At 31.5% G+C, this 26,284-nt stretch overlaps 1 protein-coding gene across 1 annotated transcript; it reads left to right on the top strand.

The window, feature by feature from the left end:
* Nucleotides 1-3,578: 3,578 nt before the first annotated feature.
* Nucleotides 3,579-6,284, top strand: LOC108729047 (uncharacterized). The gene is made up of 2 exons (XM_018457963.1): nt 3,579-3,917; nt 5,938-6,284. Exons 1-2 carry the CDS (start codon nt 3,579-3,581, stop codon nt 6,259-6,261), a joined length of 663 nt encoding a protein of 220 aa, XP_018313465.1. The 3' UTR covers nt 6,262-6,284.
* Nucleotides 6,285-26,284: the final 20,000 nt, after the last annotated feature.

Raw genomic sequence — 26,284 nt, 5'->3', positions numbered from 1 at the left:
GGAGACAAAGTTCGATGATTTTTATGGTTTCTTCCGATTATACGTAAATGAACGTACCAATCGATAAGGAACTAATTTTAATGAGAATTGTTCGAATAAATCTTAATTATATGCGTATCAGCACATAACGACGTGATGCGTCCTTTTTGCGATAGATTAAAATATATTTATATCATGCAAATCCGATATTTTATAATGAAGCAGTACTTAAGTTACGTTCATAACATAGCGTTACGCATATTTTTGTACTATATGTGCACACGACGCGATGCAAAATTGTTCGTAGACGCGCACTTAATTTTAAGGTCATAATACATTTTATACAATACACATAGAATATTTATTCGGACGTATATGCATAGTGTTCTGTTCTATTTATTGTATCACGTTACCATTGCATATACTATTTATTGTCATGTCTTTACTTATATGTGATCATCTCGAATAAATTCAATGTTTTGTATCGAACTGAAGTTTGGATGACAAAGATATAATCCTTTATAATCCACGTAATAGTTTAATTTCAACAATATTGTAAATCGTTCGTTTTACATGAACATTCAACCGGAAGTATCAGGAATGCATGAAGGATGTTCATTTTGCATAGCAAATTCGATCGTTATCACTAATGTATATAACTGGAAATAATGTAGATAAAATGTGCTATTTAAAATGCAATAAACATGACTCATCGCAGTAATATTTTAAGCGATTAACTAGATAAGCAGTTGAATAATGCATATATATAGTGTTAGTTTTTTTATAACTGCCATTACATAACTATATACATGCTATAAATATTGCTACATCGCAATGCTACTTTGTTGCTACTTTCGCATATAGTGACATATTTATCTTTATTTATAACATTTATATTTAAAGATATATTTAGCTATATTTTATTTTAAAGATAAAAAAGCGTAATTATAATAATCATGAATATTTCTCTCTCACTATCGAATTTTTTACTTATTTACCAATTATTTGCATAAGCAACTCTTTTTACTGGAAACTTTAAAATCGTATTTAATTTATATATATATTATTTATAAATTTAAAATTATTCTGTATTTAATTTACTATTTTTCTATAAGTAAAATGATTAGGCCAACATCATAGTGCAGTTTCATTATGTGAACAGGTTTTCCCAGACGCATCAAACGTTGTAATAGGAGTACACGAAGAGTAGATAGGTTGTAATTGCTCTAAACTGCATTTTGCGTTTATAAAGGATAAATTTATTTGCTGTAATTTAAACTGTTCAGCGCTGCTTCATTAATAAATTGTTCGTTATATAAAAAGCTAAAGTACCTGTCTGTTCAATTCATTCTATTCGTAAATACTAAATATACTTGTAAATAAATACGCAAGCATTAATTCAAATGTTTTATCATAGCTTTAACATAATCATAAACATCTTTTTAAATAATATTTAATATTCAGCTTATTAATATATTTGCGTGTTGTTTTATCATTAAAAACAATAACGTCTACTCTTTTTTACTCATTATCCTTTCCATCGATTATACGCGCAACATTTGTAGCTTTACATATACTGAAAAGATTGCCTGCTACAGCAAATTAGATGGTAACATATAGCATAGCATTTTTAATTAACTGCAGCAGCCAATTTTTGTTTATAGCAACCAATTTTTCGTTGCTAAATCCGCAATGTCAGTATAGGATTTCGAGAGGCTAACGCAACCAAAAATTGACTGCTGCAACCAATTAAAAATGTTGTTATATTCAGCCAATATTTTCTTTCAGTGTAACAATATAAATATTATAATCACGAAATAATTTATTAAAGCGTTAAGCATTATTTAATTGACTATCTCACTGTATGTAAATGTACTGAAATTATTCCAACAAACTTTGGTGAAATCGTGCCAATGCATATGATGCGCTTCTGCGTTTGAATAAGGGTCATTATTTGTTTTTCTTTGTTCATGATATACGCTCGCGAAATAACACGTCACGATGCATCGCAACTTAATCGGGCGTGAGAAGATCTCTAATCTTAGTTCGGTGAATTCAGAGAATCTAATTATAGTATCGCCTTTTATGGCATATTCCTTGGTGGTACAACAAATATCGACGTACGCATCGACGTACGATCATTACGTCTACTTCATTCATAAGTTTTTGTCACCATCTCCTTCTCCATATTTTGATGAGAAAGAATTGACCTCTTCTGACGTCAAAATTACTTATGGGTCATCAGAACGGAATCGCTTGCATGCGTAAAAGTACGAAACTTGTATAGAAATTATTTTAATGACACTTTTAATGACACATTTAAATGTACTGTCATAATATATTTATAAAAAAAATACAGAGACTCTATATACATATATTATATTAAAAGCTTGCAACACAAATTATCAAACAAAACAAATTATCAAATGAAAATGCTGTATATACAATAACTGTAAATTTTTATCATATATAATTATTTTTTTTTAAATTATCTATTATTACATGTATTAAATTTTTCGAAATCATATATTGTCTCAAAATAACAGTTGCAACGAATGTTGAAGGAGTCGATACCTCTTATTATAAATATTTATCAACTTCATTCTTTTCGATTCCAATTATAGCCGAACAAACCTTTTCAATAATAATCATTAGACTTATTATACAAATAGATATAACTGTTTTAAGAATGACCAAATTTCGATCGCGGATCTCTAATAATTTGTTTAACGACATGGCTTTCCCAATTGATTCATAATGCAAACACAACGGTGTTTGCGTCTGAATAGTGCGCACGGCATCCGAGAGATTTCTGACAGAATTGCGCGTACTCTCGAGGTACATGCATACGCCATAAATGCGTGACGACAGGTACCGTTCATGTTTCGAGGAAAATCGGAACATCTATATATACTGTAGGCGAGATCTATAAAGCATTACCAATAGGAATTATTACTGCTAAGTGAACACGTCATTTAGATAAATTTGGATAGTTACACAAGAGATCTATGATGAATGTAAACTCATTAATATATGTATGCGTTTATAAAATAATAAACTATAAAATGAAATATATGTATTACAAATTATGATTATTATTTATTCTAATTATATCGACATAAGTATTAAAACATATGTACGATATTCACAATAATTTTATTAACTAAAATTAATTATTGGTAAAAGAATGCTATATAATGAATCGTTACAAATCAAAAAGTTCAAGTCACTTATCGGCGATATCTTGACCGGAAGTGCTTTAAAAAAAAAGGTATCGCTACTTCAATAAAAGAGACTTGTCTACAATTTCTCGGGGTTCCACCGACGATACAATAAAAAAATGTGGACAAAACCTTAGCTGCAATCCCACCGTCTCCGCACGAGACGTCGAACATACGTGCGTATGTACGATTGTTTACACAATCCCATATATAAGGAGGAAGCACGAGAGTTTGACAATCTCAGTTCACGATCTCACGTCGATCGAGAATATCGTATTCAGTGCCTTATCATTATCATTTTTCCAAGCCGATTCGACAAGATCGTCATTGAACTGCGAAAAATATAACTGCGAAAAATTTACGATAATAAATTCAAACATGTTCCTCGAGAGAGTTAGTCTAATCTCATCTATCTTGGCCGTTGCTTTTGCGGCTCCAAAGATATCCGAGTCGATACCAACGTGGCATCTACCATGTGGAGAACTCAATTTGCGAGCCGTCCCCTTGAAAAATCTCGAGGAGGAAATGAAGACTAGTCTGAAGAATCTTAGGCTGCAACATCAGCTGACGATGTACGACTACTTGAATCGAGATTACGAATACCTCTATGAGAGAGTTAGGATCGGCGTCGACGACCACCAGTACATACCTAATTGGGTACCCGGCAAGAAGGATGTGAATCTTATAAGAAAACTGGCTGACGCTAGTACTCCAGTGGTGAGTACAATCATTCAATTAACATTGTTGCTCGTTTATATCGTACATGTTTTAGTCCGCAACTTAGGTTTTGCCGTTATTAAGAGTTTCAAACGGTTTATCCAGCCATCAACATAAATACGTGACATCAATTGCGCCCCCAATTGGCCATTATTTTGCCCAAGAGATATTGCAATTGCAGAAATCTCTTTGGAAGTTGCTCTATAGATAAATTTTTCTAAATTAGATCTTATTTCTATTCGAGATTCTTCTCTTTTTCTCTCTTAGATCCTTTATGTGATATTACAATAATACTTCTCATTGCAACATTGTTAGCTACATTAGCTTCTTTGGCTACAGACGTTCTTCCTTCATTGTCAACGTTCGCAACATTATGTCTCAGGCCGTTAGTTTCTTCGCGATCGTTAATATTCAACGTTCGTAACCGTCGTTACCGTGTAGCAGAAATGAAAGAGCAATCCGTACAAAATACTACCGCGTGCAAAGGAGAGACGGATAACGAGTGTGCATGAGGAAAGAGAGAGTAGTGTTACAGGCCACCGTCGCGTTTTCAGCGACCGGCCAGTCGGCTGACCACCCGGTTGCAATTGATTAACGCAACGTTAAATAACAAATTTTAATGAGACGGTAATTATTATAAAGTAGCAGGCGAACAGGAGCGAGCGCGGTCTTTCATGCAGTGCGCGCGCAACACAACCGTACGTATGCACTCATGTTCGCCGGGTCGCGCGGCTGCGTAATCGCGCTCGTCTGCCTCCTCGATGCGAGCACACTGATAACGCAAGGCTGATATCGCGACCCGCGGTACTCCCCGGATGCCGGCATTTGGACACGCATAGCCCCCTTCCCTCTCTCTGCCACGCCCCGATCGCCGTAGACTGCAGCAACATTGATCCTTAGTGTTGCATTTTGTTGGGATTTTAGTTGCACGGAAGGTGGGATTTTACAATGGGATCTTAAGCATTCTACGGCGATTAAATTGCAACCACTGATAACGCGAACGGAAATTAGGTTTTGTCGATCATAAAATTCTTCTCTGATTGACGTGTGATTCACAATTTCTATCATTTGCACTAAAAAAAAAGATTGGTTGAATATGGCATAACATTTTTAATTGGTTGCGTTAACCTATCCGCAATATAGGATTTCGATAGGCTAACACAACCAAAATTGGCTGCTGCAACCAATTAAAAATGCGGTGCCATATTTTACCATCTAATTTGCTGCAGCAGATCTTTCTTTCAGTGTGCGTATTCAAAATATACCTCTGGCATTTTCTTTCTCTTTTACATTTGTGTATGTGATCAGAAAAAATATTTTTGAAAATATACAATGAACATTTGCTTCGATAAATTTTTTTAAATGCATAAGCTTAATGTAATAAATCATTCTGCACTGAAAAAAAGATTAGCTGCTGCAGTAAATTAGATGGTAAAATATGGCATAGCATTTTTAATTGATTGCAACTTTTGGTTGTGTTAGCTTATCGAAATCCTATACTGACCTTGCGAATTATAGACTAACGCAATCAAAAATTGGCTGTTGCAACCAATTAAAAATGCTATGTCATATTTTACCGTTTAATTTGCAACAACCAATCTTTTTTGTATGTGTGATGAAAAAATGAGTAAAACTGTTATATACTTGCTCTTACAAGGATGTAACCAAATTTAAATATTTAGATTTTTAGATAACTCTATGAAGACTTTTACTAGATTCTCTATTTCAATTCTTTAAACGGCACTAAAATCAGTATTACACGAAGCGTTCATAAATATTTATAGGGATGTAATAGAATAATTTCTAACGGAGCAATATTTACAGTCGACATTAACAGTTCGTCGACAAGAAAAGAAGTGATGCTATCGTAATCACTTATCTTTACGTCAAAGTTTAATAATATCTTGAAGCGAATCATATAAATATTAATGAGCAAGTATTTAAGTGAGCGGTTTCCTCAATATTTAAATATTTAAACATTAAAACAAAGTAATAATTCCGTAATAACTGTTTTTTACAGATTGTTAACTATTTCCCAAAGTTGCATATGGACCTTCAGAAATTTGCCGTAGCGTTCGAGGAATTGACCGAGGACGAGCCTAACTCTCAAATTCAGCAAGCTCTTAAGGCGACTCAATCGTACTTAACAATGATGTTATGCGAAGTCGAAAGCAACATTATCTCCTTGCCCACCATACAACTCCCAACACGCGTGGAACGAAGCATCATGAGCCATACCGAGCGAAATCCTGTCGATGAAACACGAAGACTCATCAGGGACTGGGGCGTAGTTCTCAAATATCGAGACTACTTACATGCTTGGAGGCACGTATTCAACTATTAAAGATAAAGAAAAAAAGTATTGTTGTCGATAACGGGTCATCATTTTCATCTGAAAATGACACAAGAAGATACATCAGACTATTAGCCAGCGTATACCACTGATGTAAATTGATTTAGCACCTGCCGTGACTGTAACCATAAAATCACGTCACTACATGACGGTGCAGTAAACTTTGAAGTTATTGACAATAATCGTTTGTCATATAGCGATCATTTGCGAAATGTGCGAAGACTACAAATTCGCTTTACGACCCGTGATAATTTCTCAAAATTATTTATTGAAGCAATTATTTATTACCGTGGCTCACACTTAAATATGTAGTGAATAGTATTTATTTTGATGTATAGCAAATTATTTATTGGGTATATTAATTATTTATTTATTCGGATCAATAGTACTTTTACTAATTGTACCTTCTGAAAGGTACTATGTAATATAATCGCGCGCGCGATATCAACTTCTAAGATAATCGATTGCATTTTGTGATAATTAGTCACGATAATTGTATTTGTTGAATATCTGTGACAAGTGATCACTCATAGATTATTTATAAAAGACATTATTTATATAAAAAGACAATTTTTTATTTTGCGCAGTATTATATATTTATAAGTTAACGAGATGTAATATATTTATATGTTTTATTTGACTTTTAGTAACTTATTCATAAACTTTATATATAAAATTTCACAATAAAAATAATAATTTATTAAATATGTTTGTATCTGTTTTCATTATTATTCGAAATCTGTCCTTGTAAATCCTATGTTACCTTGATGTAAGAGAATCGTGATAGATGTCTCTACAGGTAAAACTTACATGGTATAATTATTTTTTAAGTAAAATTACATTGTATAAATATTAAATATAAATATTAAAAATATTTTGAGATATTCTATATGATAATATAATCTATAGAAAATAAAATATTCATATTTTCTCATATTTTAAAGTCTAGTAGTTTATCGCACGGTACATACTTCGAATCTAAAGTAGCGCCACAACAAAACGTATCCAAGAAATCATGTAATACCTTCGAATAAGGTAATAAAGTACACGTTTTTATCAAACATGGGCTATATTTCCTGAAATTATTAAAAATTATAGAAAAAAAATATTGAAATAATTAGAATACAATGATATGTAAAATGTAAAGTTAATAATAAATGCTATTAAATAATATTTTAAGACATCTTTAAAAATTATTACGTGATTTGAAATTTATTCATTAAGTCTCATATTGTTTTTAAAAAATAAGATATTGATTATAATACTAAATTTAACTATAATATTTGAATAAATTATTTGATATACTGGAAAATAATGTTATCTATTTTATATCTTTAAAAAAATTTTAATTTTATTACAAAAGAAAAAAATTAAAAATAGTTCATAAAATTCAGAAATGCATAGTCTATAGTAGATATCGAATTACCAATTGAGAGTAAATCATCGATAGTAAGTAATACCTACTATCGATAAAAACTGTAATTTTATCCTTTATTTTAAATTCTATTGTATGTATATATAAATAATCTTCTCTAATCTTATTTAATTGTTGAATATTTACAATATAAAAATATCTATTTCTACGCAAAAAAATAAAATCTAAATATAAATTAAAATTCTATCTTTTCGTTTGCAATTTTTCGAAATAAATGTATTAAAAATTAACAATGTAATTAATCACAAATAATTATATAAGGATAGTTTTAATTAGAGAGAGAGAGAGAACGCAAGAGCGCAAGCAAAAGGGAGGAGAGGAAGGCTTTTCAACTAAGGTGTTATTTATCTATGATAATAAATGAAAGATCTATATAGAAAGGTGTACTTTGATTCTCAATAGAATATGTTTAGCGAGAGTGTTTGAACAGAATACGTTCAGCGAGATGAGTAGGTCCGTGCTCAAGTCATAATGAAATCATTCTCTAACTGTTATACAAACAGATGCATATAAACGTGGGTGGCAAAAGTAAAGATGATGATGTAAAATTGAAATGGATGTGAAAAGATTTGAATTTGACAGACGAAAACGAACACATTACGTATAGTCACTCTCACTGCAGTGATTTCGTACTTTTCACGAGTCTACTATAATTTTTTATTCATCTGATCATTTATATTCTGTTCTGCATATTACAAACATCACGAGTTCGTTAAATACATATTTTGTTCATTAAATTCGTAAATTATAATAAATTACGTCGAATAATAATCCCACGAAATATTTCCAGTTGCTATAATGATATAAATTTATAATAAAAGAAGATATTCTACAAACGATAAATTATTCCGCAGAAGTAAAAAAATTCTTCGATAATAAAAAATGAGATATATATATATATAAAGTAGTTACAAGTCTACACAACATCAATTAGTTTTAAAAAATTGAAATTACAAAATATTTTTAAAAATATTTTTGCGTTTAAAAGCTCATATAACTATGGCAGAATTAGCATTAATAACAAAGTTATTAGATACTAATTAGGTTAACATATTAGTAACATTTGCTCGGTAGTAGTACAAGTTATTGCCTGTTTAGTCATAATTAATAATTCATGTTTCTTCACTGGAATTACATAAGAATAACACTACGCGTAATTAGACTTCGTTGTTTTACATACTTACAGACGTCTTGTATACATAACTTTGTACAGATAACAAGATATAATTATTTAAATCACCTGATGTACTTATCAATATTCTTTAATTATTAATGTGTGATTACTATTTCAAACAAGTACTAAAAATATATTAACAAAATAATAATGACTACTCAAGAATTTTAAACTACATAATTTATATAATTACACGGTATTTAGTAGTTGTGAACAGTTACAATTAAGATTTCCCCACGTGTACTCTAAATTATAATTGTTTCCCAAGAACAAATGATAAGATTTCTCTTTGTGCCAACTATGTTGTTATCAAGACTTACAATCCGTAACTTTCATCCTCCAGATTTCTACTCATAATGTGAAAGAATCAATTGCTTGATTATATTATTAAATTTTTTTAATGAAACACTTGAATTATCTTCTGCATGGAAAGGTTTCCATAAAACAATGTTTACAATTTCATTATTTCGTTTAAGAGGGATATAATGTGCCACATGGCACGCATTTAAGCACACATACGTATGTCATTTTTATCTTTATGTTAACGAATATTTCAAGGGAGGAAGTTTCAATTTAATATTGCTGCATTATAAATTATATATATAATTTGAAGATTATGTTAATTAATTGCAATTAATTAATATTATTGATTTATTGATAAAATTCTATTTCTCTTTTTACATTATATACAATATTTATTCTTTCAAAAATATGCTTTAAAAATAACAAGTAAAATTCGTTCAGTAACCAATATGACCAATAATTTAGGATTATAATATATTAATATGCATACTAAAGCGAAAATAGCGTTTCTATCACACATCAGATGACTATAAATATGCGACTTCCTCCGCCTGCCACAGATTCCTACTATTAATGAGATTTCAAAAGCAATGAGCAACGATCATTGACCTGTGTGGATAATTTTACTTTCTCTATGTTATACAGATGTTTTTGATCGTGTGATATATCTTCCATACATTTAGGTATATTTAATAATAGAAATTTTACTAATTGATTAAAACAATCTGTTTCATTAAATTAAAAATTTATTTAATGAGTTGTATGTTTAATGTTTGTTGTTTTTTGAAATGGCTTTTAAATTCTTCATTTTCAAAATTTCCAGAGATATAAAGTAGATAATATATTCTTAACATTACTGAATGGTGTATCGTATTACTTATAATAGAGTAATTTAGTAATCAATATTTCGTAAAGTAAATTTTGTAAAAGTACATGAGATTTAATAACAAATTTAAAGTACACAATTTATAAAAATATTTTAATATATTACATTTTTATATATTATGTACTATTAATTTCATATTTTACATAAATTTTGCTTTCCATTTTTGTCTACATATACTGTAAGATCGATTTTGTCTGTACTGAAATGATTTAAACTTCTGTTTCACACAAAAAATAAAGTAGCATAAATATACCAGCATAAAAAATTAAATGTCTGACATAAAATTAATCTTTATGAGAAATAATTCCGTTTTCACTTTGAAGCAACCAATATTGAAATTAACAATTCATTTTAGATACTTTATACATAATTAATCGGGAATCATAGATGAAGTATATCTAAACAAAAACATATTATTTAAAAATAAAAAATTAATTATGACATTCAATTCCCATTTTTTGTTGTTAAACCTAAAATATTAGTTCATTTCCTGGTTACACGAACGATCACGGTAAAGTATGATTTAAGGTGCTAAGCTTTTATTAAGCGTGAAGAAAGATATCGTAAAGCATTCCGTCAACAATTTAGCACTAAATTGCTGCGTACGCAAGGTGGTGTTTTAAATCTTTAATAGCAATTTATTCAATAATGGAAAGGATTCCGATGGGCGTTAACCACACACATACATAGCACTGCTCTCTATTCCAGATCAGGTCAATAAAGTTCAAGATTTAGACACTGTGATGGGAAAGTAGTATTACATTTAACGTGTGAATGGATTCGCAGTTGTGTTTGAATATTCAATAAAAATTAAATCTTTTTGTTTATTTTTTAGTTAACAAATTTGTTATTATTAATTAAATAATGAATAGAAAAGATATAATTTTTAAATTACTTGCCAAAGAAATTAGTCTGACTTAATTTAAAAACGTTTAAAAATTACGTATAATTTATTTATACTTGATGAACTAAAATTAATAAAAGAAATCGTTATAAATATTATATAAATTTATATGATAACTTATAATTTTTAGTAAAGTTTTTATAATATTATTGTTAAAGAAATCAATAAATATATTAAAGTTTTTTCAATGAATTAAAAAACCAATTTCATATTTCTTTATTGTAACGTATTATTCATACTAAATGTTCAAGTAAAAAAAAATTAGCAAAGCAATCGTGTATCAGCAAAACTTTATCCAATTTACTTTGTGAATTATATGTATTGAAACGAAATCTAATAGTTAAATTAAAAGGTAAGGATTTAAAACGGAGAAGCCTCGATTCTGTAAGATCACGAAGTCCATGCCCGATCATAGCAGATGCGAATCATAGTCGCTGGCATTCAAATGCCAACTCTTTGTTCACCAGTTTCCACGCCGAGAATTACACTTCTACAGATGGTTACCGCCGTACATTTACAAAAGCAGTCCTTCGTATACATGTTTTGTATCTGCACGGATTGCAATAATTAGATGGCGCAGGATGCTCACGACAGTATCGAGTAAGTGAGATCGGTTGGTAGTCGATAGTCATTATCCGTCGTCGTGATTTATCAGCAGACGTCGTGAGAAAAACCATGAACTAAAAAAGAACATGGTAACACCGGAAGGTGCAGGGACATCTCTTTGTATCACTTAACACCTCAAACGGATAAAGGAAAAAAACCTAAGGAATATCGCTATGTCTCGCATCATTAATTAACACACTGCAATTACTGAGTTATGTAAAGAATAATGTGTGCTGATGTCATGGAAATCTCTCATGACAAGAGTTAATAATATCGAACGACCATGGCCTCTTTTGACTGAACTTACATTTGAAAAGCGAACATACTAGCGGGGATGACACATCGTTAATCAACAACAATAATCGCACTGACACTGATATCGTTACCAACATGCTGTCTCGAGAATAGAACGCGCAATAATCTTTGTCATTATAATTCGTGGTACCGCCCATTAAGAGACAAGTCTTGGCATCACGGAATCTCGCAATAATTCTGACGTTCACACCGTGCGAAATTGCCGGAAGGTTATTACCTTCACTTAACATGAATCATGCCTGTAGAATTATGTTCGTCACATACAAAAGAAATAGAGACTTTATTTTAATATTAATAAATATATATTATAATATATATTGTAACAGCAATCGATTGATTCGAAAGAAATTTTTATAACCCATTTCCAATTAAGAATAATTCTGTTGCTCTTTCCAATAACATTCAATATTTCTAATTTGATATTTCTTGTGGTTTCCTGTTAATTAAGACAAGATCTTGCACGAACGAAAATCTACATAACTACAAACTTTTACTTTCTACTAGAACGTTAAATCATATGATTCTAAAACTACGAAGTCCAATCGTATATTTCTTAGATATGTTCCTGTGAAATGTCGTTTGCACGATCATTCCATACAGGTTGCATCTGTCAGCTGTACGGAAACGTTTCGAGATGTCGATGCAATCTTCGAGAGACCCCTTCCTGCACCTAAGAATGAGAAAGCCGTTTTGTGGTTGCGCCCATGTCACGGATGACGCGTGTCGTCATACAAGTAGTAATCGTTCTGTCCAACATATTCGCATAAATCTTACACGTGAATCTATAAATTCTATCATATCTGCCGACCTAGACTCTCTATACACTCCTGGAAACTACCATATAATTATATTACCCTAGCAATTACTTCTAATTTAACGGTATGAAGACATTGCAATGTTATTTTCAAATGTATGGATCTGTAGCAGCATACTGTAACTCAGCAATAAACGAATAAATACAACTTCATCGATCATAATTACAAAAACTTTGATCTCATGAGTAATGTGAAATTGTGAAAGTAACTAGATAATGTGAATTATGTATTCAGATTTATGAATTAATTTAGATCTATATATAAATATATGTTTTTAGATAAAAATTACACAATCAATTGGATAATCGCATAAACTTATTTTTGATATAAAAAAGATAAAGTTTATATTTTTCATAAGTTTTATCTTCCACGCGTACGTATATTAAAGAAGTACACACAGATTGATTCAAAAATTTTATTATATCTTGATTTTAAATCGCGTAATATTAATACGACAAATGTGTACAGAAAATAATTGTAATCAGTCGCTTTCCCAGCTACGAGATGGAAGATTTGGTCGGATATCGGATGCAGGAACGGGTGCTTATAGATATCAGATAATACTTATGTCACAAAACTGATTTCGCAACTACTGTCCGTGTTACAAATAAGAAAAATATGTTCAGCTATCCGACAAGTCTAGAATTCAGAAATCGAGAAAACGCAACCGGTAGTCGATGAACTGAGTTCCGACTCGGTAAAATGGTGTAACTCGTAGGTCAAGAATTTCAATAAAAATCCTCCGGAAAGTTTCTCCTAATTATAATTACTATTGATGAATTGCCATGATGCAACACGCCTGAGCTACAAAACATGCGATCTTTTTTTCATCTAAGTTATTCATTATTTTTATGTCCGCCTCCGCTCATGTATATTTATAACTGTTAAATATTTATACGTTAGACAGAGAGAGAACAGTAATTTATAATAAATGTGTAAAATCGCACAAAAATTGTTATGCGATTTCAAAAGATTTCAATAGATTCCAAACCAGCTAAGTTTTAACATGTTCTTTAACAAAAAGGTTTTCTTCAACGAAAATATTAAGAAATGTATACCTATTGTATAAGCTATTTTTCTTATTTTAGAATTAAAATTATATTTCTTTATTAAAATTCTTAAATAGATATTTTTAAACTTTCAATTTGGAACTATTAAAAATATATTAAAAAATATATATTTAAAAAGTTTTTCTTCAAATTTTAATTTTTTTTTAATTTTTCAATAATGTAAAATTGTTTATATTGAAAAGTAGTCAATTTCTGTTGTTAAATAAATATATTAAGATTATATTTTTATTTTTATTGTTATAACTATCAAAATACAATATTATATTATTAACTATGAAACACGTATTTCATCTAGATATTAAATGTTAGATATGAAATTGTTTAAATAAAAATTAAAATTTAATTAGTAAAAAAATAAATATAAATAAGTAAAAGAATGACTATATCAAGTAAAGAATGAATAAGTATACAATCATAGAAACATGATACTACTTACTTTTTTCATTTATTACAGTTCAAGATACATCAAGTTCTATAGGCAAATCGGTTAAAAACCTGTCGTACTATACTTATTTGAAGAAGTCACTAAAGAAGGCTAAATGTCTTAAATGGAGATTCAAGACCCATAGCATAGGATATTCAAGAGCATTAGAGTATTAATCTTTCTAGTATCAAGTAGTTGATGTTACTTGAGTAATCAGATGATTAATCTTATAAGGCTTTTGTTTCTCATTTAAATCAATAGTTCATCTGCCACGAATATTCCAAAGAACGAAGAAAATTCATAATAAATTGATGACCTCACAAACATAATGTACAACATACATTATAATATAGTTATAATATTTCAAAGAGCGGGGCTATGTACGCAATCGCAATCTTGCAAAATGGCAATTGCCGCGTTCTACCATTATTTACTTGCGGCGGTCATGCGGCACCCAGAGTAACAGAATTAATTGCACGAAATACATAATTCGAATAATCTAAGTGATACATCGGAATTTGAATTAAAACACATAATTATACTGCCAACAGAATCTCGTCTAGCCGCAAGTTGTAAAAAAATATTCGTTCGCTTAACATATAATAGATATTTCTTGAGACAGAGAAATGAAAGCGCAATGTCCCGTTACGAACATTTATTTTGACGATTCGATTTCTTTCTCTTAACATCATAATTGTCCGAGTTCCGCAGTCGTATCGAGACGAGGACTTTAATAATCTCAAGAGCTATAATTTAACTAATCATATAATGACGAGCCGTCATAAGCGCAATACAACGGATTGGTTTCCGCTTTTCTTCTACTCTACCAGTAAGCTACGGTAGGTAGGTAAACGAAGATAAGAAGTTATAATATGAGAGATTCAACAAGAAATCAAGGGAGTGCCGGCTGAAAAGGTTTCCTTCTAAATGCCGATTCGGTTCTGCGACTCATGTGCAACGCCATGCCGGATCTTCGTTCTTATCTGCACCATCCTCACGTATTCCTTCGCTGTCATCAATTCCTCTGATTTCAGTTTCTTACTCCTGCCATTGCGATTTATTACGCGGTCGGACAAGAAACCTAGGAAGCGCACCGAGAGAGATGCGCATGATCGCCATATATCCGCTGCACGCAATACACGTACGATCATCTCATTATAGATAAGCAAGTTGATATCTAGTTAATTAATTGAACGTCATCGACAATAACATCTAATGTTATTCTTGGCGATCATTATACCAACGATCCATCTGATCGATGGATCTATTTCAAGCTCAGACCATGTAATAGATCTCTCGTTGTCCCAAAGAAATATCGTATACCTATCGTACCTCATATAAGCGCATTAGACGTAATTGCAGGTCGTTACCGCTATGCTTTTAGATTCTCGAAGATGTACATCAAATGAGAAGCTTACTTCAAAATCCATTAGTCCCGTCAACTATTTGTTCATTCAGCTGAAGATTATTTCCGTTAAAAAATAATTAAGATATCTGCGTAAAATAATTAATGATTACATCAAAATGTAATTATGGCGTAAATGAGCATTTAAGTTAGAAATTATCTTAGATAATTATTAAAGAATTTACGAAGGAGTCTTCCTAAAGAGTATACGTCAAGCGATTTGTACGTATTGCGCGTTAAGAGACCGAGAGGGAAATACATTCCCGCACGTGAGCGCAATTATGCAAACCTATCGGGGGAACGACGCAATAAACAAAGATCGTCTGTATCTTGGCGCATGTCGACGACCGGTGTTGAGCGCCGTGGCTGCATTGTACTTCAACGCTCGACTCAGCACGCGAGTGAAAGACAAGTGGAAGAGGGAGCGTCCTGACATTTGGGACGGCGATTGTCGGGAATGCAAGGGCATGAGTTGACTGGTACCTGCCTCGCCGCATCCTCCTCGTCATCGGCGGCGTTATAATATCGCCATTATGCCAATGAGACACTCGTGGAAAGGCAGGAGCGTGAAGGCATCGACCGTCCCGTTTTCAAGGAGAAACTAGGAAGCGAGTCGAGCCGTCTTCTTTCGTCCGACGACGACGAACGATCAATGGAGTTGTATTGATCGATAGCGCTGCGCTGATTTACTAGCAATAAGTTTGTCAATTGGACACGCACGCGAGAACAAAATGGAAAGCCGGAGAAAAGGAGTAGTGCCTTGCTGCACGTGTGGAAGCTGGACTAATGAAGGAAGCAGTTACGTTTATCGCGAAGAAAATACGGATCGTCTGATCGCGATTTGAGACATCGTGTATCACTGTCTGTGATTACACCTTTCTTGTTGGAAATTTACGCAGTATAGTATACTATAGTAAGACGAATTTGTCTCATTAATCGTCACTTTCACTTTCTCCAATTCATTGACGCGTTCTAAAATTTCTCCGTCTTCGGAACAATGTAATTCTATAGAAAGCTATCGTGACAAAAAGTTACGGCTCGCTAATAATTTATTTTGTCAATCTCATCTATAATAATGTATCTATGTGCAAGCTCGTAAATTTAAATGACATCTAAATCTGCTATAAAATGTCACGACTTAGAATGAAATACACTCGGTATCTCAATCCTGCAAAGGATTGAAATACATCTTCGACAGTGTGTTGTGTTAAGTATTGCTTATCGTTTACGAGCTCGCAGCTGGTTTTTATGCTCGTAGTCATCGCCAGATGACGCGTGAGCAAAGACATTATACATTCACGTGCAGGAATAATAAGCGCGTAAGTGGCGGCAACGCAAGATGTAAACGGCATCAAGCTAATCTCTCGTCAAAGACAGAAGTTATTGCTTAGGCACAGCTTAGCGGCGCTTTATGACCACCCTCTAAGTATTACTGTACCGTGCAATTGCTAATTATACCTCGCGTGGATCGCGACCTGCGCCTTCTCAAACCTCCCTATGCTTTATATTACGTATGTTGGTCGTTCGAGCTCGACTACGTTTTATATCATGCTATAATTTATACGATCGTATCCAAGGATAAATCATGAAATGTATCTTGTTATCATTGGTATTCCTTAGACAGTTAATGTTCTTTTTTACTGAGATAGCTAGATTGATATATTTATGATACTACAGCTTTTCTATAAAATTCCATCAAATTGCAATTAAAAATTTAATTACATGGTTTTTCTTCAATAAAATACACTTGACTACATAGTTTATTTAACTCTCCATCTGCAATCTGAGTCTTTTTTTTTGCACAAGTGAAATTTCACTCTCAAATTTTTTCCTTTTTGTTAAAATTTCATTTTTTACTAAATAAAAGTTTTAACATTCGTTTCAATAGAAGTTTTAACATTTATGTTAAAAAACTATTTGATAATATAATAGAAATGTTAAACAATAACCCTGAATTTTTTTATATTTTTTAAAAGCTCGAAACAATAAAAAAACTTGAACTAGACAAAAAGATCAAAATGGAGGGAGTAAAAATATAATGTAAGATATTTAAAAGACTACGTCTTTCGTATGATTTGTAAATTCTATGCTTATGATGAAATCACATTGATATATTAATATCATATTTTCAACTATACTTCGAACCAAATACTCAATTGTATATTATTTGAGAGTACGATATAATTCATATAATACAATATATAAAAATGAAAATTAAACTATATATGTATTAATTACTGTTGTTTATGTAGAAGATAATTCTTTCTCTGTCGATCATCTAAAATTGCTTACGACAGATTATTTAGTTATAACACAATTTATTTTTGCTTCAGAAAACTAGAGACCACCGTTTGACATCATTACGACAACATCTATGTACTAGTGACACTATCTACTTCGAAAAGGTCTGGAAAGTTCACACGACAAGAATTCAGTGTATGACCTACGATATGCATGGGAACGTTAAATACACAGGTGTCTTCAGGCAATGACACAATGGCTACGTTTACACCGTACATTTAGGCCGCGGCCTATACAATAGATGTCCTTGTTTAGCCTGTAAGTTAAACAAAGACATTTATCGTATAGGTCGCGGACTAAGCGCATGATGTAAACGTAGCCAATATATCATTGATACACGACTCAAACAGCTCACGCGTGGCTGCTAAGTAAGGTATACAATAGTGAGAGATGTGCATTGACCTATTCAGCACCGGATTCACCGGTTGTTTTAATGGCGAGTCGATAAAGACACGTGCACCTTCTCCTTCAAACGTGCACAAGCCACAAGTCGCTTAAAGTCACGTGAATGAAACTAAAACTTAAAATTAGAAATGCTTGTTGTATTTACATATCGAAAATACAAGCAGAAATGCGATCTAGTTAGGAATAGTATCAATATAATTAGAGCTTATATTTTGAAATATTTCATAATTATACCAATTCTATCATAAGTTCTTTAATTAATTTATTACAACTTTAATTACTTTCAAAACAGTGGCAAGTCTTGATATTTATCATGGGGAAATCAAATTATCTTTAATCATCGAAAATACATACCATACGTGCAAGAGATACAATCTTAGAACAGTCATTTTTCTCTTCTCTGTATCGATATTCAAAGCATTAATATTGATTTTTATTTCAATCATATTTAATTACCCATAGATAATTGCTAAAGCTATAAGACAAAAATTTTGTAAAAAATTGTTTTCTTATATTGCACAAAATCTATATAACGATAGTATGTATCTTTGCAGTAATGTCTTCAGATTTTTTACAGAAAAAAATGGAAACATTTGTGTACGCAATAATTCCAACATGATCATAAATTATCTGAATAAAATTCGAGAAAATTCATGTACGAATTGCATAATCAAATTTTCGAGTTAAGAAACTTTTATATCCCGCTCTTTAAATCTGACTATGAATTATACTGAGAATCAGTTATACAGAATAATTGAAATATGAAATATTTTACTGTCGCTTTTGCGACTGTTTATTAAATGACATCGAGATCAATGACTTAATGTCTCCATGTAATAATACAATTTAACCTCATTAAACCCTCTAAATCATTCTGGACATTTACGAATATTTTAATCTTTAATACATACTAGAATAAATTAGCAATTTCATCAATCAAATTTTTTAATCAGGTCGTATTAAATTCGCTTTTTAAATCCTTCTTTTGATATGTAAACGAAACATAAAGAAAACACTTCGAGAGCAGGATTTCCGTCCATCTATATCATTTAAAAAGAGATGTCCTGACGAAACGAACGTTGCCATATTCCTTTGTAAATGCGACCGCATTGAAGAGTCAGTTAGACATTTGTTAGTCAGATGCGATTGAGAAGTAGTCGTCATCATTTCTCAAGAAGAAAGTTATGCCTTACCTTGTCGAGTAACATCTGTGACCCGTCGACCGCTCTCTACGATGAAAGCAATCAACGTATAGTGAAAGCTTTTACTCATGTACTTTACATCAACGTAGTGCGCACACTCAAATATAATTCATTGAAAAATATAACTCAATTGAAAAATATTAATATAAAAGTTCTGCAACAATAGATATAGTGATAAAGAAAATTTTTACATCTTTAGTTAAACAATTTCATATGTATTAGTAACTTATTGAAGAGCTTTAATCAGCTTATATTCCAAGCGATGTAATGACGATGTAAGGCGATCGAGGAATTACATAAGATTATCCGCAAACAATAGTCAGATTGCGTAGGTAAAATCATTGTCACCCCACATGCCGGATTACGCTTAGTAAACAGGTAGGCACGCACTTGCGTGCATTATGTAAACTCTGGAAACATTGTGCAAGTGGCAAGATTCATCGATATCAAACCATCAGGCAAGGTATGAATGGTAATGACATTCGATTTACTACCGTTACGCTGGCTTGCAATTTAACATTTATGTTTCTGCTTTACTATAACTTTATTAATAATCATATAAAAACATCATATGTATAATCAGATGTTTAAAGGCTTTAAATACAAGTTATGTTATTTACAAAATTGTACATTTATTATTTCAGTTTATAATTAATTTAGAATGTATGTCAAAAAGATAAAATACGATTAATAATAATAGATAATGTTATAAAAAATTTATGTAATAAGTAAAATATAAAATAAAATTTAAAACAAGCAAGGAAATAGCAGATTGCAGAATTAATCTTGCTGTTTCGTTGTCAGTCTGGTTACAATGGAATACCTTGTTGAGTGAGTAATACTTGTTCATGTGATTGTCTCACGATACTGTCATTCTTATCCCGGATTACTAACCCGCAAGCAATTATATAGTATATATTAGTGCTGTTTTGACAAGCAAACAAATCAATGATAGAGCGATATTGACTGAGTCAGACTCGTGCTAAAGAAAATACATGTAAGACCAATCAGGTCAAGATATACGTGTCCATTGATGTTAAGATTCTATCAAACCTAATTCCATCAGACCCCTATGTCGCTATTACGATTGTAACGGTATATGTTGTAACTTTCAAGGTTATATAGTAAAATTTCAGAGCGAATGTCAAGCAGGTTCAAGTTATGATCAAGATTTAAATAATCGGGACGCATATCCATACTTTGAAACCGTAACTAGCATCTCGCGTTCAGCAACTGGAGAACAACACGACTTGACCTTCACCGACGAACCAGTCGGAATGCAAAGTCCCTGAGAAAAGCGTTAACTGTATCGAACGAAGGAAGCAATGGTAAATGTCGGTCCGCAAAACACTATAGCCATTGTTAGTGCGCACCTTGCGCAATATAGGTAAGCATATTCGCTCGAGAATCGATCGCATTTATCATCAGGTTATACAATCATACGTTGTATCGTAATCTTTACCTACATTTAAGAACATGCGTGCTTCGAAATCGATATAGCTAATAATAATTTTTTCAATTCGACACATGACTGTCCAAATAAGCATTTGAGGCACGTCTACTAAGTTGTTACAGTTACTTTAACGTAATCAAATGCGACTTATACAAAAATTAATTGCTATTTTTTTGCTAATTATTTGCTTCAGTCCCAATTGTTTTGCTCCAGTCGATTCGCAAAAAAAAAAAACAATAGCTGTATTAACTTAAGATTAAAATTAGCACAGCTATAAAGAAAAAAAAAGAGAAATGAAAAATAAATACATATTTATATAATACTATTTACTTGCTAATTATTTATTCTGTTCTCAATTTTATTGCTTCAGCTGATTATAATAAAAACAATGCTAAGCAATGAAAAAATGGTCGAAAAACTAAAAAACGATCGAACAAATGAAACTTTAATCTTAAGTTACCACAATCATTGTTTTTTGCAAATCAGCTGGAATAAAAGATTGGAAATAGAGTAAATAATTAGCAAAAAACAATTAATCTTTTGTGAACAAGCCATATTTTTTGTGTTTACATAGCTGTGCATCTTAATTAATAGACGTAATGCTTTGACCTATTTATGATATGATAGATGTCCTGTTCACTTTTACTACAATCAATTTTATATGTGTAACCTATATAAAAATATGTAAATCAAAGATTTTTAGCACAACAATATAAGATAGTATTTCTCATGAGATCATATTTTCTCAAGAATATGAAATGATACTAAAAGATATCATTAAAGCTGCGTACAATACTACACTGAAAAAAATGCATGTAATTTTACATGGAAATTACATGTTTATAACTGGAAAATTACTTAAATTACATAAATATGGTTGAAAATTTACTGGAAATTGTAAATTTCCAATCATATTTAGGTAATTTTCCGGTCATAGACATGTAATTTCCATGTAAAATTACATGCATTTTTTTTTCAGTGTATGTATACTTTACTTTAATGATACAATAGCATACATAAAGCCGAGCTGAGCTTGGAACCGAAATGATGAGCTGAATTTCGATCCAAAATGAAGTCGAGCTTTAAACCAAATTTCACGAGTGTCGCAAGCGATAATTTGGTTTAAATCTCGACTTCATTTCGGTTCGAAATTCAGCTCGATTATTTCGGTTCCAAGCTCAGCTCGAGGCTCGGCTCGAGGCTCTGCGAGAGGCTCGGCTCGAGGCTCGCGGCTCAAGACTCTGCTCGAGGCTCGCGGTTTGGCTCGCGTTTCGGCTCAAGTCTGGACGCAGCTTAAGAAAATGAGTTTCTAAACGATTCGAGATTCCTAGATAATTCCTAGCAAATAAATTTATCAATGCAGTCGATTCTACAGATCATTGTGTGCTGTTTAACATGTTGCCATTTTTATTAATAATAATCGCAAGTGATAAATATTGACATCTATGTAAAATCGTAGCGATCGATTTGTCATTGCGATAGTTCATCATTCTTATGCGCACAACCACACTTTTACTCTCGTAATTTATAATGACAAGAGACTCGTACTATAAGATCTAGGACAAAGATATGGTACCTCGATTGCATTAGCTAAAAGGATTCGTCTTCTTTATTGACTTTGTTTCTCAATCTTATTTTTATATAATTTAAGCAACAAAAATTGCAAAAAGAAATTTAAATAATTTATAATTTTTTCACGTTTATGCAAAATTTATTTAATTTAACTTTCTCTGTAAAAAATTCATAAATTCTTTATATGTATAATTAAAATGACAAATTTCTAAAAGTATTGTACGAGTATTTAAGTATTTAAAAAAAAAAGAAATATAAATGTAAAATTTTTTTATTTCGCGGACTGTAACAGCTAGAAAGTTACGCGTCGTAGAACATACATTTTAGAAGAAACTTCCGCGTTTTAAGGTCACATTCTCACCTCCATTATAACAATTCTCAAAATGACAATGACATTTGTTCATATGAATCACGAATACGAGTTAAAGCGACGAAGGACATGTAATTATAAAAAGAATCAGAACAAAATGTATATTCATTCAAATTGTACAGTGCAGACAAAAACAGGATGTACATAATAAATGTACAGTATATAAGAAAAAAACGTAAAAATATGAAAATAAAGAATTTCAAAAATTTTTACATAAAATTACATGTTACTTCGCACTTTCTCAATTATAAATGTTTTTTAAATTTAATTCTTCATAAATTGTTCATAAATTTAAATTTTGTATAAGTATTATGTTATAATATTCACTTATAAATATTATTATGTTTTTATGATATATAATAACATAAAAAATATCGGAATACTTCTTGAGAAGCATTCCCTAAACGGGAGTAAAATTATTAAAATCACCTATAAGATTCTCTCGAAAACAAAAAAACGTGAAACGCTATATATAGACGTAGGTGATAATTATTAAAATAGCCAAGGCCTCTCATGAAGCGTACAACCACATAATAGCCATAGCAATAATTTTCACAATCATTAATAACGCGTAAGCGATGAGATAAATATTATGATAATGATTCACACAGACACACCGGTATATTCGAGTACGGCTGGTTAGAATATCAAAATTCATTAGTTCGCCACGGTACGGTCGTTACTTCCCTTCGGGAGAAACAAAATCAAGATCTACATCTCAGGGAGGATTAATAGGTGAAGTAATGATCGATCACGGTAGATTGAGCACTCGGAATGTATATCTTTGAGTACAGCAGAAATATCTTGGTGGTATATCGATCACAGATCAATCCGAGCAGACAGCTATATGGAAGTTGCGCCTAGCTTACAATCACATATTGCGACCAAGTTCCATAAGATTTTCCTTTTTTATCGCAGTTCTGGCGAGGTGTACATAGAATAAAAGAGAAAGAGAGAGAGAGAGAGAGAGAGAGAGAGAGAGAGAGAGAGAGAGAGAGTTTAGATCGTTATCGCGATATTTACAGACTGTTTTTAGCTCGCGATAATTGAATTTCTCATTCGTCATTTGTGAACACATCGATACATGGCACGTATGATTTTCGAAATTACCCGACTATCGTGGAGAATCTTATTTTATCTTGACGAATTAATAAGATAGTTATCTTTAAATTTTCTAACAATAATCGGTATTAGTTGGCAGGCGAAGACGAGATCTGTTGTATCGCATGGATTAAAGATAAATGAATTTCTTCGTACGAATGGCAGGTCTTCAATAATCTGCGAATCTCTCTGCTTTGACCACCACATAGGGTAACAGAATGTGTTCATAACATTTTACCTGATACAACTATGTATACCTAATCAATGATATTCTTAAAGTGTTCAATAGTACAGAATTCTATAAAAATGAAATTTCAATCTTAATTGTATATGTCACGTGTTTAAATAATATATGAACTATGTTTGCACCTTTCCATAAAAAAGGGTTATTCAAAGGATTGAAGTTAAATTTTCCAAGAAATTTGTATATATTTAAAAGACAATAAATTAATTGGTTATAAATAGATAGGATTAGATTTTTATAATTATAAATAGATAGGTTTAGATTTTTATCTAATACGCTATTATAATATTTTTTAATTATTTGATAGATATCTATCAGGTGCTACCGACATTTTACACACAAGTAACATTTCTTGTATGATTAATAGTGTAACTATTCATTAAGCTATAAATACTAAGTATTCATATAGCGTTTGGATAATTATGAAATACAAAAGAAACAAGTTTCACGTATCTTTACAGAAAATGAGATTGATAAATTGAGATTATATTCAAATATAACTAACGTGTCTGTCTCTAATTAATAATATGAAAATATGCGTATATGTGATCAAGATTATTTCTCATTTAAATATTAGATAAAAATAAGAAGCTACATGAAGAAACTCTAAAATTCTTTCTGAGAGTTAGAATTTTCTCAATTATAACGAAATTTTGAAGGTGAGACGCTAGCTTCAAAGATGTTCAGCATCTATTATCATGTAACGGCTTATTGTAGTCGCTATGAAAGCAGTAATTGCACTCGATCGTGACTTCATGCCATGTTGCTTTAATGAACCTGTCTGAATGGCAAAATTACTGACTACGGGTTAAGAAGCGGTAAATAACCTAGTATTTAAAGGCATCAGTCATTGAACGGTATAAGTTGTCTTAAAAATCTTATTTAATTGGGCAAACATTTACTCTTAGTTAAATTTTATATACGAAATTATTTACTTTACTACAAAGATGTATTTTCCCTCCTCTGCCCTTTCTTTAATGTCAAGCTAAAGTTAGAAATATTCATTTTGCAATCCAATATATTACAATTGTCAAATCTAGTCATATTAAATGCTATTTACTCACAAATTAACATATATTTTATAGCCTATATTTTTAACTTTTTAAAACTGAAAATTACGTAAGCGTGATGCGTGTTAAATGAGAATTCACATTAACCGTAAAGTAGATTAAAAGAACGACTGTAACATGTAGGTATTATAAGATGCTCGTGTGAGATGTGCGCGATTTAGAATGTTTCGCAGTTTCATCAACCGCCTTACACAGATCTGCCTACGTGTATCACCAGTTCTTTCTCTGATGGCAGTAAATGGTAAACGAGCCGCAGTAACCGCGAAATCGTGCCAGTTTCTCGTTAAGATAATTAATAACGCGAAGTCTGGTTCGATGGCATGTCTCGCTACAAGTGCGATATATAGCAGCGTCTTCTGAAACATCTTGATAATTGATTAGCTAATTAACCGAGTTCCGACATGTACTTCGAACATGAACGAAGGAAAGGCATTCCGCGAAGAGGACTTAAATCTATGTCTCTATAATAAACATCGATCGAACACCGTACTTAAAGATTTGCATTATCGCGCAACATTATCTATCGATTATGAACATTCTTGTATTTTTATTGGATAATATCTAGAAAACTTGCAAAAAATGCAATTCCTTTTATGAGTCGCATCAAAATATTACGCGAATATCTGCAGCTTTCAGTTAGCGTCGTTTTATTCGATTGCGTAGCATATTCTGAAATATTTGCATCGAATTTTTGCATCGACGCAATTGAACGATATATAATTTACGATCTACATATACAATGTATCGTTCCGTCCATTAGCAATGTGCTCTTGTTGTATTGCCGTGTAATCCATATTTTTAACAATAATGTGTTTTAACTGTCAAATAAATCTAGGTGACTCAGGAGTTGAAAGCTGACTTTCTAAATCATTTTGGAAACTTTATAATGCCTTGACTTGACACATCATAAAATTTATCTAAGATAGCTTAAAAATTTCTTGTTGATAAATATTTATTAA

The sequence above is a fragment of the Mycetomoellerius zeteki genome, unplaced genomic scaffold (assembly GCF_001594055.1).
Source record: "Mycetomoellerius zeteki isolate Tzet28-1 unplaced genomic scaffold, Tzet1.0 scaffold70, whole genome shotgun sequence".
NCBI classification, from domain to species: Eukaryota; Metazoa; Arthropoda; class Insecta; order Hymenoptera; family Formicidae; genus Mycetomoellerius; species Mycetomoellerius zeteki.
This window is presented reverse-complemented; position numbering and strand designations above follow the sequence as displayed.